The sequence below is a fragment of the Alligator sinensis genome, unplaced genomic scaffold, assembly GCF_000455745.1.
Source record: "Alligator sinensis unplaced genomic scaffold, ASM45574v1 scaffold76_1, whole genome shotgun sequence".
Classification (NCBI taxonomy): Eukaryota; Metazoa; Chordata; order Crocodylia; family Alligatoridae; genus Alligator; species Alligator sinensis.
The window spans coordinates 1304521-1324127 of NW_005841865.1; the positions used below are offsets into that span (position 1 = coordinate 1304521).

General features: G+C 43.5%; 1 protein-coding gene across 1 annotated transcript in view; it reads right to left on the reverse strand.

The window, feature by feature from the left end:
- The window catches only part of ZHX3 (zinc fingers and homeoboxes 3), a 65582-nt gene that overhangs the window by 4526 nt on the left and 41449 nt on the right, over positions 1-19607 (reverse strand). Inside the window, 1 exon segment of the mRNA XM_025191240.1 lies at positions 1-2122. This exon segment is cut by the window's left edge and continues 32 nt beyond it. Within this exon segment, the coding sequence (XP_025047025.1) occupies positions 1-1977 (1977 nt within the window). The 5' untranslated portion in view covers positions 1978-2122.

A 19607-nucleotide genomic window follows, 5' to 3' on the forward strand; every position in this document is an offset into this window, starting at 1 on the left:
TTCCTCCTCTTGCTGAACCATTTCATCCACCTTTTTGTTCTCCTCAGCCAGCTTTTTTTTTCTCCTCTCGGAGAACCAGCTGTCAATTTCCCTCCTCGTCATCTTTGTTTCACTCCTCAAACGGTCCACTTCTTCCTCTGAAGGGAACGGATTTTGTGCAAAACTGCCTTCCAAAGCTTTGAGCTGCTCTGGTGCTCTCTCTTTGTATTTTGTCGGGGTGAAGTCAGGTGTCTGATGCCAAGATTGCCGCCTGGTGTGATGATGAGTCACAGGTGTTGCTGCAGTCATAGAGGTTAACTCCGTGCCTTTTGTTGATACGGGGAAGGTCATTTCAGTCAGAGAGTCTATTGTGTTATCTCCCACAAACATGCCTCTACCACCTTTCACGTTCCTGTTATGGTATCTCCTATCACTAAACCATTTTCGAACTTCCCTTGTGGAGAGGCCTGTAATTTTTGTCAACCGCTCAACTTCAGCATGGCCTGGGAACGGATTGCGACCAAAACTGCCCTTCAGTGCAGATAGCTGTTCATGGGACTTCTTATTTTTGTAGACGTTGGGATCCAAGAAAGCCTGTGAGGATATGGTAGGACATGCAGTTAGCAGAGACTGAGCAGTGTTGACCACTTTCACAGTAGATGCGGTATTTGAACACACTGTGTTGTGCTGTGTCACAGGCTGGAGCTTGGGAATAGAAGTCACTGTTAAAGTGAGAGAGGAATTGGTGCCTTTTAACTCATTTGTCATTATTGGCTGCGTAACAAGCAGCCCTCCTGTTCCTTCTGGTTGTCCAACCACATGTCCAGGCAAAGTTGCCTGAATAAGATGTGGGACGCTGCTGGTGTTTGCAACTAGGGGCGTATTTAAAACTGTAATGGTAGGCTGCGGTACAGACTGGATAACCGTGTTGAACATTTTTTTCCGTGCATCTTCTATCTCCTCCGGTGACCAGCTGATGCCTTGTTTCAGCCTCTGGGCAGTAAACCAGATCTTAAGCTGTTCTTCTGGATACTTTGTCACGACAGTCAAGTAGCAAAGCTCAGCCTTTGTGGGATATGGGAACTTATGGAAAGAGTTTTTCAGGAAGCTGTTGGAGTCCATGGCAGCGTTGTATGTTGGAATGCTGCTCAGAGGAATCATTACCTTCGGAAGGGATTTGGACGTGGGTAGCTGTTGGTGTAATAGTGGCTGCTGTTGCAATGGTACAAGATGTGCAACACCTGTCTGCAAGACAGGCACACTCCCTATTATGGAGCCATTGACTATGGGAGATGGTTTTGCAGAGCTTGGAACTGACTGGCTAACCGGCACAGACCCATTTGTGAACAGATGGTCACCATTTTTCATCTCCGGTTCATTGGCAGACTGATTGGTTATGTTCTCCTTCAGCGTGTGAATCTTTTTGGCTTCAGCCTTACCTTTCATTATCTTCATAATGGGTGTTTTGGTAATGATGATTTCAGCTTGACTATCCACCCCTTCCCCAGGGATTTCCCCTGGAAGGTCTTGGTTGCTGGTGGCATCACAGATGCTTTGCTCCACAGTAGTACGATTGTCCTGCTTAACCACATTCCAGACAAAGCCAGTTTCTCCAGCATGGCACTCTGCATTGTGTTGCAAGAGCCTTTCATGGCTTTTTGCCAGAAAACTGCACTCTGTGCACACCAACAAGGGGTCTTTGCTGAAGTCTAAGTGCTCAGAATCCATGTGCCCAAAGAAATGATTAACATCTTGAGAGCCAAATTCACAATACTTACACACATAAGTATCGCCCTCTGCAAGACTTCGATGCCCGTTAGACAATGTTCCATTATTGTTGTGGTTAACAACAGTGTCACTAGCAGCCGGGGCTTCAGGACGCGTGTCCTGTTGTATTCCTCCACGATCATCTTCCACGACATCTGATTCAGTTTCCTGCAGCACCAGCTTTTTTACTGGTATCATGCAGGGAGTTGTGGATTTCCTTTTACTAGCCATCTCTGCCACCAAGCCAGATGATTAATGCTTTTTTTAAAAAAAGCAACATTTGCAGGCATTCTGAGGTCTCGATTCCAGCAAATTCATGATGTCTGAAGACAGACTCTTGTCAAGTCTTTGAAGGATATTACACATGCTCTTGAACCTGAGGGAAAAAATAGGAAAAAAAGTTACTACACCTAATATTTGGCATAGCACGCACCCATTACAACTGCAACAATCCTCCTGTTTTTATTGTTTAAAAAGATAATTATTCTCATCTGCTAAATGGGAGAGATGTTGAAGCTGGAATTAATCTGACAGTCTTCTAAATGCTCACTTGGATGATTTTGTAGAACTGGAGAAAAGTTTCAGATAGAAAGGCCATACCTGCCTATAACATTGTTGTATCAGGCTGGTGACACTTTTTCTACCCGCCTAGTATGAATCAAAAGGCATCTTCCTTTGTGGGCCTAATACCTTCACTATTTCCCCTTGATAAAGGGTCTTCTCCTGCCTCTATCCTCTCGATTCTTCCAACAACAGAAGTCCATAAAAACTGACAAAGTAGGACTGGCCAGAATCCTGAAGTCCTGGTCACTGTAAAATTCTGATATTCAAAAAAAGTTTCCAATTAGGAACAGTCCTTGAAATTTTTGCCACAGAGCAGGGAAACCTGGGCTCCTTGAGAGCTGGGGCCTCCAGGCTCTCAGCTATGAAGCTGTTTGCCAGGCAGGCTGCCATAGAGGCAAGCTGGCACCATCACAAGCAGGTTTCCCTAGAAAACCTGCCTAGTTTCTGTCAGTTTTGACAAGAATCAAAAACCCATTCTCACAGGATCTAGGCATTGCTTCACATTGGTGTTGGATAGCAGAAAAGCAGTGTTGGAAATTTTCAGACCAGCTCAAGCACCAAACCTTGCACATGGAAACTGTGGACATGGTGCCAATAAGGGCTGTAGTGTCACGGTTGGGATATCACACTTTGATCATCCTTGGAGGAGCTCAGGAAAACTACACATCACTGATTAGATGTCATGTGGGTCACTTTCTCCCATGACTGCTTTGGCTTTTTGATTTCAACAGAATCTATCAATTCTACAAAAGTGACAAAGGAGGGCAGGCTACAGAGATCAAGTGGAGTAAAATACATGCACACACCACCCCTCGGATCCCCCCTCCGTCTGTCCCGCTGTACCCAGGAAAGCGGCATGGCAATAGCTTTAAATGTTCAGACCAATCCAATCTATACAGTGGAGACACTCCTTGAGGAAGTGCAATGCATCTGTGACAACTCTTGGTTCCTAGGCACAAGCAAGAGGAAAGATATTCAGCTCTAGCACTGAAAAAAAAAATTAACACATCTTGTTCACAGGTCACAATAATTTTAAATCCATCAAGTGCTCTGCCAGAAACTGGGACTGGACATTTCTTCAGGCACAATTTCATCTCCTGCCTGGTGGAGTTCACAATATGCACAGCAGATGCTCCATGCCTGAGATCACAACCCCGAGGGCAGTAAAATGGTTTGTTGTAGCTGGCATCTACTTGCTAAAATTTATCCAGATGACAAAGAAAACAGGAGATCTGAAGAAATTTTCTCCCTGAACCCCTCTTCCATCTGTTATTACAGTGCATTTGCACAAGAATAAGAATAGCAATTTCCAGATTGCAAGGTCACTTGGAAGTTCAGCATGAGTAAGGCTGGCCAAAGATTCTGTGCCAAACTAACAAGATTTGCAGGGGAATAGATAGAGCTTCATGAAAACACTAATTACAACTAAACAGAAAAAAAAAAATCACAACTAAACTACAAACCTTTCCGGGGTGGCATTAAAAGCACTATGCACTGACAGACTAAGCCTGCTTAGATCAGATCCTGGGGACTGATTTCATGCACAGAGACATGCAGATCACAAGTATTTGTTGGCTGCTCATGCAATACCTCCTTTTTAATTATTTTCAAGTGAATTAAGTAAGACATGGAGGACAAATGGTTCTAGCTGAAAGTATATCTCAGGAAGTGGAATTTGACCTCTGTAAGCTGGTCTCCAAAAAAACAAAACAAAAAAATAAATTAACAAAAGCATTTTTTTTTAAATAAATGAACTCTGAAGAACCCGAGTCTGGGTGTTTAATATGAACACCAGCCACACACAAATTTAAAACGCTGATGGGAAACCGTAACTTCCAGTTAATGTGGGCTGATCTGAGATTACAAAACAGTCCTGTAAATAGTATTAGTCATCAGCGAAGTTGGCACTAGCAAAGGCTGTTTGCAATGCTCAAGCTGCATAAAAAGCTATAAATCAGAAATGTATAACGCTGTGATCCTGAATTGGCACATATTAATTTCATGCTCCTGATACCCAGTTTTGTGGTATTTCTATCCCAACTTGCAGAGACTGCTTTCCCTTAGCACTAACAAGACGAACACTTGGATAACTCCTAATGGGGTTGACCTTTCCAAGTCAGGTCAACGAGGAATGACAATAGGAACAGCCAAAAGACTATACAGATAGCTTTAAAGGTCTTAAGGATCATTGGGAGTAATGAAAGCAAGAGTAAAAATGAACAGTCTCACTGCATGGATCTGCTCTGTATCAGGTCTCCTCACGTGACCATCTGAAGTCCTCACTACTACTTACTCTTATTGACCCTAGATGGGTAACTTAGCTGGGTGAGAGTTAGCTGTATTTTTTGCAAATTTGTGTTTTCAACAGAATTGTTATTAACAGAGTTCCAGTTACAGAATCTCTATTACCGGAGATGATGCAAGAGCCAGACACATCCCACGCTGTGTTTGTAAGTTGGCAGATAGATAAAAATCATCTTTTTAATTCTCAGCTGAATAAACTTGATACAAAGAAACAAAGACAAAGACCCCGGTTTTGCCATTTTTACAGTCACTCTTCAGAGTATTTAATCAGTACTCCTCGAGCTTAGTATACTTGAGATGCTTTACCCACCTATGAAGAAACTAAAAGGCATTGCCACCTATAGTTACTTCATTTACCAAAGTTTAATGTTTACACAAGCAAATTCTGCTGAAGTCCCAACTGGAGAGATAAGTAGGTTTGAGATGTCAGAGCATTCATACATTGGCTCAGATACAAAATATTAAATTTACCCAAGAGTGAAGATTGCAAATTTATCTTGTCCTGGTGGTAACTCAGTAGCAAATTTAATCAAGTGCACTGTTTGTCCATTCCTTTTCCAGGGAAAAGTTACACAACCACATAGCAAAACCTAACATAGATTCTCAGCTGCAACAGCAACATGTATATTGACTAAATCAAAACATTAGTAGCATGTTCTCAGCGCTGTCCATCCTACAGCATCTGCTAACACTCCTGCACATTTGCAATTTAAAATGTAATTGAATCTATATTATATCCCTTTTAACTATCCTCGTAGCAAGCAACATTTTTTTAAAGAAAGTGTTCATTAATAATGTAGTGAATAAACCATTCTTAAATTAAAAACTGGCACAAAAAATAGAACTGTACCATGATTCTTAGGGTGCATCCCCATGAGCGTGCACGTGCTGGGATGTGCATTCCCTATGGGACAAAGAGCAGTGGCACATTTTTGTGCCATTGTTATTTGTCCGATGGCATGCCCCACACATGTGCTCTGGTGTGTGGCAAATTGCCCTGGGTGGGGTAGGGAAGGCTGGGGCCAGCCCAGCAGCCGCAGTTCCTGGCTGGCAGCCAGAGCGTCGCCTCTGCCTGCGTTTTTTGTTTTTTGTTTTGTTTTGTTTTGTTTTGGGGGGGGGGGGGGTTACAGCAGCAGCTTTCAGTGTCAAAAAAACCTGCCATGCTGCAAATTAGCAAACATGCACGTGTGGTGCGTGTGGTTTGCAACATCACAAACTGCACATTTGCACTCGTGGGGATGTGCCCTTAATGTTTTGCACTTAAGTCATGCATTCAAATGGGAGCTTTATATCCCACCAAATGGACCCTTTGATGGAAAGTGAAACATCAGCGGAAGGAAATATAAACCCCCCAGTTATGAAGATAACAAGACAATGACCGCTTTCCTAAAAGCTGACAATTTCCATTTAATTTATACCTACTTAATAAGGAGCACAGCTCTACCCACTAAACAGGTGAAGTTTACTGAGTGAGCCACTCTTTTGCTAGCTACACTGCTTCCACAATCCTTTCTAGTAAAAAGAAAATTCCACGATCCTACAAATCTCTGTGTCTCCTGACAGTGGGACAGACTAGCAGTTCACCATTTGCTGAGAAGCAGGATCAAAAATAAGATACTTAATAGTTTGTGACTGTGGTTTAAATTAACTCATATTACCCTTAGGTTCAGCAAGGTGTTGGGGTAGGTGGAATGCACATTAAGCCTGTTTAACCCGGGAATTAAAACTACTGAACTTCTCTAAATATTTACACTGGTTTAGAAGTTTGTTCCTAAACAACAAGCTTAGCTCCCCTTTCTGCCACTGCCTTTCACCAACAACCCCCTCTATTGTTCTTTGCAGGGAGATTCAGCAGCGTCTAGAGACCAAACAAACTGAGCGTTACCATTTCAGAGAATGTATTTTATATGGATTAAGAAAAAGTATGCACTGTCAAACATGAACTTTCAGCTTCCCTCCCTCCCCCCCCCACCCCAAACTCAGCTGGATTTAACTGGTTTGGTTTTAAAATGTTTCAGTGAATTAATGAGTTGTGTTGTTAATGCAAAACATTCATTCCAACCAATGCCAAGCTCCCCAATTAGAAGATTAATTTGAGACCTTGTGCAAACCTTGCCCAGAGACCAGAAAACAAAGCAAAAAAAAAGAACCTAACAGGCACCAGAACCACATGGATCATACAGGGTAGCTACTGTCCTGCCACTACAGTTCAGGGGATGGTAAGAAAACTATGCTACCTGTGCCAAAAGCATTATGGCCGTGACAACTTTTAAACTTGCCGGCAAAGATTTCAGGGATATAGGAACCCCTTTTTGCAGCACTGTAATTTTAGACCCAAATTCACTTTGGTATTTGACATGGCTTTGCCCAGAAAATGTTCAATTAAAAAAAAAAATCTGCTCTTTTGCTAATGCTTCATGTTCCTGCTAAGAAAACACCCCTCAAGTCAGAAAAAATTGATATTTCTGTCTTGTACAAAGCCAAACACAATATTGGCACTTAAATACCAGTGGTTTGTTTTTATACTGAAAATGCAGGCCCAGGCTTGAGCAGTATTATGGTTATTTTTAAGAGGAGGAAAGTTAACATTTGAGAAGTTTTTAACTGTGGTTTTACTACAACAAGCTTCAGGTTTTTTTTAATCCCAAGAGCTTCATTTCACTTAGGGATGATCCCCAGAGGACTCACCCAAGTATAATCCTAGATGTCTGTCAATAATTAGTGATATAAACTGGCCTGAATGAAAGATAACTTTGAAGAGCCAACACATTTCAACCCTCCTAGGCATGTGGAACCTTTAAGGTGCCAAAATGAAACATTTCATAGAAAATTCCCTACTTTACAAAGTATCTCTCTAACAGTTACAAACACTTTACCTCCTAACAGGCTCAAGAAGGGCATGGCTCACCTGGCATGAACTACTTGCTGTAGGTAAAGAGAACTGTTTCAGTCCATCGCATTTAGACTGGCCCCCAACACGGGGGAAAACAATACATTCTTGTGAGCGCAAGTGAGGAGGAAAAGCATGCATGTGCCATCTCTCTGTAGTCTCTGCTCCATCTACCAGCCAGGGATGTTTCAGGGCCTGTTCTCCGCAGTTAGTCATTAACATTTCCCTGCATGCAGAACCAGCTCATGACAAATCCCGCAAGGAGGTCATCAGTCAGATTAATTATCCTGCTTGCTGCCAGTGCATGCACCAATTTAGTGAAGAGGAGGGGGAAGGGCAGGAGTACCAAGGGATAAAACTAAGGCTTGCTCTATACACAGGAAGCTGCACTGATTTAACCCAAATAGTTATTAAGCTGCATAGACTAACCTAGATACATAGCGATGTCAGGGTTAACCTCTCAGTGAGGCAAGTAGAGGCCTTTCACAGCTCTGAGCACGAATCCCAACCTCCTGTCTGTGGCCATGAGTGGGGACTTTCTTTTAGCCAACCCAATGTGATTGTTTGGCCTAGAAGAGAGATCACAGACATTTCCCCCACCCCAACCCCAGGACTGTGTCATGTTAGACTGAGCAAAAATCCAGGCCCTTGACCATGGTCCCTGCTCTCTGCTGCTAAAGGAAGATCTCACTAGCTCAGGTCACACAGGGAAGATTATCTCCCTAGACCCTGCTACTTGAAATGGAACTAAACATTCTGCAGAAACAATATGGGCAAGACCCCGCTCACAGGACTATATTTCTAACTTAGTGTAGCCCAAAGCTGCTCTGGCTACAGCCTGTATTTAGCAGTCTTTACAACATGAAAGAAAAAGTAGGGGCTGGGGAGACTAGGTCAGACTGACAACACACTGTAATCCAGAGACACTGCCCTTGAGCATAACATCCCGTAACATAGGTCAGCAAACATTTCATTTGAGATCAATTTAACCTGCTGAGGGACAGCAAATGATATGAGTATCTGCTTATATTTGCTCTGATAAACCATGCCTCCCCGATTGTGCTAATGTCTCATCCACTTAAAATCAAGATGCTCAATAAAAGATGTCCCTCCCCCCACAAAAGAAATCTCAAAACAAAACGCAGTAGTCCAAGACAACCATCAGAGCAATAATGTGTATTTCATTATCTTGCATTACACATGTATGACTGGACACATGCATCTCAGCAGCTTCAAGCTTTAAACAGCATCACATAGTCAATATTTGTATTGAGAACGATACAAACAATGTACCTATATGTCCAATGTCCACAGTGTTTTATACATCAATCCTGGCATTGAAAATGCATGCGCATGCATAGTTTACAGGCAATGGAAACTGGTTGATTGAATAATTGTATTCATTTGCTATTAGCTGGTACACCAAAGTAGAAAAGGCCCATTTCCACATGGACTAGTTTAACAGAATTAGTCATTTATATTTTGTCCCAAGTGCAGCTGTATTTGGTCATTTAAAAGAATGTGGTTAAGAGAAGACCTTTCTATTCCCTTGCAATAATTTGTGTTCACTTATTTCAAGTTGCTATTATTAAACCATCATCACTTTATGAATAGCAGCTTGGGACTGATCAAATACCTCCAAGAAGTCAACAGCTTACCAGGATCTTCATTACTCAGCAGTAACTTATGCTCTGTATTAACAATGAGGTGGTAATCATCATCTGCCTTTTCATATGAGCATACAACAGGGACAGATTAAGAGTTAAGGCAATATGGCTGTAACAGAGTCCGATTAGCGTATAAAAATAGGTCACCAGGATAATATAACCTTTAGACTTCTGGCAACACAGCTCTGCCTGGGCAACCCTGTATGCTGTATTTCAATAGCATGTCAAAACTAAAAAAAAAAAGCATCCTGTGCGCACTTCTGTATGGACATGAATCCTGTCCTTCCTCCACATTTGTTCAACTATGTACAATATAAGCTAAATGCTAAACTCCTCTTTAAAAGCAGATGGAAGTCCAACAAGATAACCTATTAACAAGGCACATCTACGTGAGATGTTTAGAGAAGTGGGTCAGAGCAGCCCCAGGCTAGCAGGCTGACCCCCCCCACCAGGCCACCTGCCAGCCGGGACTGGTTCGACATAGCTCAACATGCTGCAGTCCCACATACACATTTAAACGGTGTGCCCAGAGCAATAAACTCTGGCATGATGTGCCCCCGAGTTTACTGCTGCGTGCTAATAGCACATGAAGACCCATCCACAGAGTAGTATGTACACTCCAGCAATGATTCTGGGCTCATACATCAGTATCTCTAAAGTTTGTGAACAACAGAGTTAAAAGATCAACTCCTAACATGATGGAAATAAAGATTTGTTTTTGATAAACCCCATATTAGAAATCAGATGGTCAGAACTCAGCAGGTTTTGTGTAGCCTTCTTTGAACCAATCCCAGATGGTAAAGGAAAGAAAACTGAGTCGTAATTCTATGGATTCACCATCCTTTCTGTTTTATAAAGCCACTTCAAAAGAGAAATACTATCCCAGGACTCATCTCCATCGTCAACTTCAATCTCCCACATGCTCTTAACACTAGCAAACATTCCTGGCATTCTGAAGAAAGACAAGGCCTAGAGACAACTGGCCACCTAAGGACCAGCAAAGAACTACTGCTAGCAGTTGTGTTTCCACTACAGGTGCAAAAATCCATTAGTCCACCCAATCCCAGATCTTCAGCAGCTGAAGGACATCCACAGCCATAGCACTAAATGGCTCACTGCTTATACAAGGTAATTTTTGAATACTGAAATAAGCTAATGTTTATAAATTCACAGAGACTGCTTACGGTCTCTTCAATTTACTGTGTGCTGCTGACTTATCTTTTGTAGCACATGGTTACATTTTTTCAGTCTAAAGTGATACTCTACAGTACTGCATGTGCAGCCTGCACTACAAATGACAGTTCCTAGCCCAGGTTACTTAGAGATTAGAATTTGATATTAGAGCTTAATGGCTCACAAATAATTTGGTAAGCAGCACAATTCCAGCTTCTGCACAATCAGCTCACCCTAATACAATGGCAGCTTACTGCTGTCCAGCCTTGTAGATAAAACAATGCATACTAAACCCAACAGTCCCCATTTCTACCACATGCATGCTGCACAAAAGTCACCACCCTAGCACCACCTTTCTCCAAACCAAGAACAGGGCCATCTCAGTCACTCATTTCCTATTGGATGGCTCAGAAAGTAGAAGTTTTCCAGCTTCCAAAGGGGTGCAATTAATCTTCCAGGTCCAGATTAATACTGGCCATTTTCAGAGTCTGACAGTAGGGCTTGGATCTTTTAACAGGCAGCAAGCACTGTGTGGAGCTGGTTAAGCATTCACACACATAAGTGCTCACTGCCAGCTGAATATCAGAAGCATAAAAATAGGGCATTGATTTCATGATAGGCACGTCCAACACCTAGTATAAACAGGGACTCAACCTGGTCAAAGTCTCTAGGTGCTCCTCTAATATTAGTCTTAAATAATACCGGGGAAAACTCTTACATCCCCAGTGGAAAGGTGGCATACTAGCTTCGCACTAATTAAACCATGCTGGGAGTTGCAGAACCTTATCACCAAGTCTCTAGTTCTGCCTGCGGAACAAGAGCTTGCTACAGACATATGCTGATCACAAGCTGCCAAGTGGCCACAGGCAGGATGGAGGAGAGGCATTTCCAAGAAAGTCATTGTGCGGAACAAAGATTTCTAAGGTCCAGATTTTTAAAAGGGAGAAATGCCAGGTTGTTATTCAAGTACCCTATAGTGGAACTGAGATGAGTTCACTCTTTGCAATGCATATTGTGCCCCAAAACAGCACAATATCTCCTTGCCAGCACAGTGCTTCTGGATTATTTAATTCACGACGCCCTTCTGCAATTTGTTAGTTTAAAAGATGACGTTACATTCTGGCTTAATGTCAACTATCATTTCCTAACTAATTTACTGTTACTGTAGGTGACACAGGGGCTGCAGACCTAAGCTTCAGGTCACAAAACAGGATTGGCAGTTCAGAATAATATGGATTCTGCCCCCTCTCCCAACCCCCAATCCTCCAGGCTTGGTTTAAGATTACTCTCCCATATTTCAATATGGATGATCTGTTTTGCAGCTTTTTGAATACGATAGTTTATGGCAATGTTTTTCTGCTCACTGAACTGGCTCATTCTTTCAGTAGAACAAACTGTTCCATGTTGAGGCAGAAGTTGGCTGTGTTTTAACAAAGGATTTTTTCCCCTTCTGACAGTGTTTTGCAAAAGACTCAAAATCAGCTTGTAGCCAAGTTACAAAAGGTCAGCAGAGGCTAGTCAGGCAATGGGTGTAGTTCCTGTATGTCACAGATAGTATAGGAAATGGGTGGGGACAAAATGTATGAAATTTTGATTCGAAATAATGTCTACATAGATATCAATGGGGAAACAGGCTTATCAATGGGGAAACAGATATATATACATCTGTGAGCCTGAAAGCCCACAATTTCTGTTCTAGAAGACTGGGCTTGGTAGGACAGGTTGAGGTAGATTAATCTCCATGGTCATCCATCCGAGTGCGTGAATGACAGCCATTTAAGCAGTCATGGTAATAAGAAAAGCAGTGCTCTTGGGTCCCCCCCCCCCAAGCTATTTTAAAGGCCTGCTGCCCTTATTTCTCCTAGTCAGCAAAATGACTATTCACAAGGCCAACAGTTTGCCTTCAGTAAAAACCAAATGCTGGCACAAGCCTGAGGAAAATGGCTTTCATCATGGGAAGCTTTGGTGTAGTTGTGGGTACTAGTGTCTCCCTCACCCTCCACAACTCATAGGGAGGTTCCTGTAGATGCAGACCTTCCTTCCAGGTGTGCAGGTTCACCAGCAGGGCTGTTCTACCCAGCCAATCCTCCTCTCCAGACAGGACAAATGCACTGTGCTTGGAGCCTCTCCTGGGCTGCATGGATATATTTCATACGTGCATCCTTTTTAACAGTAAATTATGAATAGCCAAGAAGTGAAAAAGTAACATTGTATGTGACAAAGGAAGAGATGGGCAAAACCAAATTTCTATCTGCTTTAATAATCATAAAGCTCTCAGGCCTAAAACTCAAACATCTGGTTTATATTCTCTTCAACCATGAATAAGGGATGCTGGAAACTGAATTGCCCTCTCTTCCACTGGGCTCCTACACAACTAGTATCACAGATTACATCACTGCTCAAATGTGTCAAGCCAACTGGGTTCAGTTTTCTTCTATGGTCATCAATCTCAGTGTTCAGGATTATTATTGGAATTGCCTTGGATCCCAGTCATAAACCTGACCTCACTGTGCTAGGTATCTTAAGGACCCAGAAGAGGACAACTGCCCCTAGACTTCCAATTCCTCTGCCAGCACATAATGTTTAAAGTTTTTACAGTACTCACAGCATCTCTGAAGAGTAAGGAAGAGAGAGAAATCCTCAGCCAATGACATGCACCCACTTTGATGACTGAAAGGTAGGGGTGCACCGATAGAGATTTTGGGGGCTGATACCGATAGCAGATTTTTAAGGAGGCATATCAGCCGATACCAATCCGATTTCTGATACAGCTGCATGGAGCTGGTAAGTCTGTTGTGGTGAAAGGAGAGGGGGGAGGGAAGGGGTGTGGGGGAGCAGATCAACGCCCCCCACGGTAAGGGAGGAATGGGGCTGGGGCAGGGGCAAGCACTGCCCAGCTGGGGTGGGTGAGTACAGGATGGAGCCGCGGCTTGTCCAGGGGCAGCGTGTGTGTGTGTGTGGGGGCGGGGTGCTCCCGCTGCTGCTCCCACTGCTCATCTGGGAAGGCACAGGGGGTTGGGGGGTGTGCCCCCGGATCTCTACGGGGAGGAGGGTTACTGGGGGAGCTACAGCCACCCCAAAGTTTGCTACAGCCCCACCCCCGTAGCCTCCTTCCCAGTGCCGCCACCTGCCCCAAGTGCAGCGCAGCACTTCCCCCACCCCCAGCTGCAGCCTGCCTAGCCCATCCCATACAGATCCGGGGGCACATGCCTTGCCATGCCCTCCCAGATGAGCTGTGTTAGCAGGGGTGGGAGCCACCGGACGAGCGACCAGATTGGCAGCGCACAGAAGTGGGAGTTGTCCCTCAGACGAGCCGCATCTCTGTCCTGCACCCGCTCCACCCCAAGTGGGCAGCGCCTACCCCAGACCCAGTCCCACTCCCTCCCTCACCATGGGGGGCATTGATCTGTCCCCCATGCCCCTTACCTACCCCCCTCCCCTTCCACCACAACAGACTTACGAGCTGCACGCAGCTCTCCACGCTGCCAGGCTGTGCTCCTCACTGCCTATGTGCTGCGCTGCGTCTGCATGCACACACAAACATTTATTGGCCAAACTATTGGCCACTTCAGAACAATATAGTCAATCTTCTTTATATCAGTGCCGATCTGATATTGGACCAATGTATCGGTACACCTCCGCTGAAAGGGATGGAGGTTTAATGGTGTGCCCTCACGTTACAAAACAGCTGACAGAAGCAAAGCCTACTGCATCCAATTAAATTGAAAAGGGAAAATAGGGACACCAGTGTAATTCTAGAACAGGGATTTAGAATAATTTAATGAGCCTGCTTGTCAAAAACCTCAGCAGGAGGTTTTTCATTGCCTTAAATGATCAAGATCCTGCTCTTGAGACTCAGGCAACAAGAACGCGAGTGCTTTAGGGTCACTGCAAGCTAAGGAGCAAATTTTCTGAAGAACTCAGCTGTCCTGTTAGCTCTCCTGTTAGCTTCTGCATAAGGGACATCCCACAGTGCTCAGCATCCAGCAGTTCTCACTATGGCATGCAAGGACAGATACCGAAAGGGCACAGTACCCAAAAGACCAAGCAGCTTTGAAAATCTGGCCCCTTGCTCAGGTGCCCAAGTGGAAGTGGAGATTGTTGGAAAATCTAGTCCCCATCACAAGTGCTGAGGTTTCTGAAAATCCCACTCACAGTGTACACCGCTGCCTGGTGCACTGGTTCATCACTGACTCCCAGAAGACAGCCTGCTCCTGAATCATCCACACCATGTCCAGCAACACGTGTGCATGTCTTTCATGTTGCTCAGTCAAGGAAAGAACTTGGATCAGACCCTATCTTCCATTGCTTCTCAGATGCAATCACAAGGTGAAGCCCAACGGTGAATTCCTCCAACTAGGTCTACACTGCAAAATCAGAAGTGCAAATGCAAAATCAAGTAGATTAACTCAAGCAGGCTTTAACTGAGCTAGCTTGAGTGCCAGTAGCAGTAGACAGCAACACAACAATGCCAACCCCCAGGGTCTCAGGTGGGATTGGGTAGCCCTGGCTGAAATGGCATCACTGCTATTGTTACCCAGTCTAGTTAGATTAATGCTAGCTTAGGTACATCTGCATATGTTGCAATTAGGCTTCCTAAATGCAGTGTAGCCGTAACCTCTGACTCTAAACCCAAAGCAGCTGATAACAGATTTTTTAGTGAGGGCAGCATTCAAGAGAAACTGGCCTGCTAATGATTTCTCCCTCTTTCAAAGAGCCTATATTTCTCTTATGATTAACAAGAAGAGACAGATGGGTTTTCATTTCAGACTTCAATGGGCAAAACCTTCGAACTAGAATCCAGCACCATGGGAACCAAAGAGTACTTCATTTCAGCTTTGTTTGTGTTTTGAAAACTATTTGCATTTGAAATAATTGTCCATCCACTGTAATTTGGATGAGTCGCAGTGGAGAACGGAGTTTAGCGTTATTCATAATGTGAACCTTGCCTGGCACAGCTTCCCACTTTCTCTGACAATTCAGAATGACACTTGGAATCAATTATCCTTACACAGGAGAGTCAATTATTTTTTTAATTGAAAACTCGTTCTTTTTAGGGGTCAGCAGTGAGGTACAGGCAGTCCCTAGTTATTTACTGCCAAAGCTAAAGGCACTTTCTGTACTATCAGCACACAGACATTTAAAATTACAATTAGTGTGGGAAGGGGACAAAACAAATCACATTTTAAATCCTTCCTAGGGGCTCCAACAGATCTTTCCCAGGCCTATCTTCACCTCATTTAAAAATGCCTTAGCACGAAACTGAAGCAGAACAATTTAGTCATATTCTGAAAACCAAGGAGAGCTAGATTTCTGTTTTTAAATGTCTGCCAGTATTCTGTTGCCCAACTCTTTTGGCTGATTGAACCAGAAAGTGAATGTTTCTGGCCTGCCTTCACAGTGCTCATAAATCAAGCACTTGGCCAGCATCATGTAAATTTCCAAAATATTGGTAATGCTCAGCCAAGGACGCATTTGGCATCTATGTACCATCTTTCGCATGGAGCTCAGAGCAGGCCCTGACCTGTTATGAGAACCACCAACCAAGTAAAAGAAACCAGACTGGGCCCAGAGTGAACTAGATGATCTGTCATCTGTCCTGGGCTGGGAGGATACACCAGTTTCTGTGGCCAGGTAAGCATTTGAGCTTTCTCTGGAAACTCAGCTAGTGCCTCTTCTTACTCCAAGGAATATGAGCTCGCCAAGCCATTTCATATATGCCACTGAACAGCTGTTGGCTGGAAGCAGCTTTTTTCCATATATATGGGGCAAACGAGAGATTTTAAAAAACTGTGATGGTCCATTTAAAGGATTTTGGGTTTTGGACTGGTTTCCCAGAAACCTTGTTGTCAACTACCCATGTACTAATTTACTTGTGGATCACAATGCTTTACTAGGGAGAATTCAGGCTTGCTGGCAGAATTGCTTCCTAATCATTTATTAGTATGTGTATATCCCTATGAATTGTCACAACTATAAAGCCTCCTCTTTATATTCAAAGCTCTGTACAATAGAATTTATTATTTTTATGCTTTTCAGACACCATTACAGGGGACTTAAGTGTGCAATTTGGAAGAATTAAAATCTGAACACCACCCCATTACTCAATTTAGCTATATTCCTGGACTTTTTTCTTTCTGTGAGGAGCCAGACAGAATTAATATTACATTTCCCTCTCCCCTGCCAATGGGGACAAGTATTCAAAGCTCTAAGTCAAATCTTACCGTGACCTGGCAAAACTGAATTTAAGAAAAAGAAAAAGAAAATCATCTTCTTTATGCAATTATTACCCAATTACTGTCACGGCTCATAGAATCTAGCTTCAGGCCTTTTTCTGTATGTTTCTAAAACTAATGTACAAAATACCATAAAATTATGCAAATCCCAGATAGATTTATCCACGCATTAAGTCTATGAAGTTGCAGGAAGCTCTTCAACGGCTAATATAAAATAAAATATTGTAAAATAGAGTAAAATGCCCTGTATTTTAGACACACACACACACACACACACACAACACAGCCTAATAGTATCTTATTTTTCCATCCCATTCTTTACCCCACATGCAAAAGTGACTCAGCCTGAGATTACCTCTGCACATGTCAGACCACAGCCTCAAATCTGGAGCTTTGACATGATAGCACAGCAGCTCACCTTGGCCTGCCACCTTGTGACAAGCCACCCCAGCTGGTCAAAGCCAGTGTGAAGTCTCCAGTAGGGCCTAACCCTGCACCCAGTCCCTGTTACCATAGTGGCCAGCAAGGGTCAGCTGACCCTCTACTGCCATGTAAACCCCTGCACAGGAACAGGAAGCGTTTAGGAGTAGTAGAGCTCACTTTGATTAAAGAGTGCTTTGTTGCTCTTTCTTATTCACTCTGCTTAATCTCCTAGCTTCTTGGCCTGGCTGGCTTCTAGATCCTGTTCCTGGTTTTATCTCTTGGCTTCCTGACCTGGTTTGTCCTCAGACTCTGTTTGCCCGTCCTGCCCCTGTTTGGTACCTTGATCCCTGTGTGGCCCCAGACTGGTCGCCCATGTCCTGGTGTGGCAGCATGTTCCCATGCTTGAGGTTTGCCAGTGGTGCAGGCTGAAGAACTCCAGTTGCAGGTAAGGAGCCTCTCTTCTTTAACAGGAGCTCTGCACTTTCCCATTTGTGGTAAAGACCCCTGCCAAGCAGCACCACTGGAGCATGCTCAGCATGTTCTTCCTTTGTTGGCTTCTGCACGTACCTAAAGCCTGTTTCTCCTCTTCTTTCTCCATAGGGCAGGAAGAATCTTACATCAGTTATAGGTATTAAACTTTGGTGGAGGAGATGTGCAGCTTACCTTTTGTCTACAGAGTAATTTATAAGATCCCCCAGTAATTTATTATTCAGACAAGCAAATGAATCATTCCAAGGCAGAATCAATTACTTCATATGGTTCTTGTAAAGTGCCTGGAGACATTGTCCTTCTAGAGTGAAACTGTATAAAGTTTGCTAAATAGCTGTATTCCTTCCCTGGTCACCGGTGAAGGGGTCTCATGGGAGGGGGGACCTAGAATGGGTTTACACCAGTTTTGGCCCTTTAATCTATAAATAAAGGGCTAATGGTAGGTCCTATCCCTTGGACAGTTTAGTTCTTCATTTTGTTTTTCAGTTATACTAGAGTGACTATAGAACTAATTGGATTATGACAGCCTTAGTACCAAGGAAGTGCACCTCCAGAGGCACAATTATGTGAGAGAATTGATTTTTATGGACTGCTTGAAGTTTTGTTTTTCTCCCCTAACGGTTTTTAAATAGGTTGTAACAAATGCTCTTATAGGAATCCAACACTTCAACCCTTTGTTGGAGGACAAGGAAAGCTCCCAATGCAAGGGGGTACGATGCAAGGGGTTGTGCCTTGTTGCGAAAGTTAACAGTGTACTGGGTTGCATTAGTAGCATTGCCAGCAGTTGAGGGAAATGATTATTCCCCTCCTATTCAGCACGGTGAGGCCACATCGGGCGTACTGTGTCCAGTTTTGGGACCCCACTACAGAAAGGATGTGTTCAAGCTGGAAAGAGTCCAACAGCAGACAACAAAAATGGTTAGAGGTCTGGGGCACATGACTTCTGAGGAGAGGCTGAGGGAATTGGGCTTATTTAGACTAAGAGGGGATTTAATAGCAGCCTTCAACTACCTGAAGGGGGGTGCCAAAGGGGATTGAGCTGGACTGTTCTCAGTGGTGGCAGATGACAGAACAAGGAGTAATAGTCTTAAACTGCAGCAAAAAAAGTTTAGGTTAGATATTAGGAAAACACTTTCTTACAAGGAGGGTAGTAAAGCACTGGTACAGATTACCCAGAGGGATCTAGTTGGGGATGGTCCTGCTTTAAGCATGGGGTTGGACTAGATGGCCTCCTGAGGTCCCTTCCAACCCTCATTTTCTATTATTCTATGATTCCACTGATTGCAACTGAATTATTCTCAATTACCTGTAAGCAAGAGTAACTGAACTGTATTTTCTTCCTTGGTGTCTGTTATACCAAAGGTATTTCATTCATATTCTCCTCTTTAGATCAAACTCTCTGCTAAACAGTGATCAAAAGTCTGCTCTTTTCCCTTCAAAAGAAAGACTACCCCCACATTTGGCCATTCTGAAGCATTCAGTGTTATCACTGGAGTTCACGGTATAAATGATTAATTCTATTTGCTTATCTGAAGCAAAACAGGAGGATAAACTAAACTATGGCAGGATCCAGCACATGGGGCATATAAGCAAAAAACTTTGTGGACTGGATGCTGATAGAACATAAACAGGAATTTGAATGACCAGATGGTACAGTGGCTGAGTAATGGAATGATGGCATCTTTCATCCCTAAATCACCAATCCAAATCCAATTTAGGGTACTAGCAGCCATCAAGTGGTATACCTACTTGAACAAAGTGTCTGCTGTTCCTGCTGGATTATTGCTACACACTTATTCCCTACAGCAACTGACATGTGTTAGGGGCACCAAGAAGAGCAGAACACCCAGTAGTCTAGATCTGGTCAGGAATCTTCTGACAAACTAGTTCAGAATATGCTAACGTCCCCTGCCCCTGAGGTGTTTTGAGGACCCACCAAAATCAAGTGCTCAATTTAAATACATTTTAATAGTGTGGTTAATACTAAAATGCAACTGGTATAGGAATGGTAAGATGACATGGGTAGAGTCTTTCAAGCCAAATAATCAAATAGGTGTTGTCACAGGGCACTTAGGTGCCCTGCTCCTAAAGAGGGGAAACTGCTGGGGGAAGAGC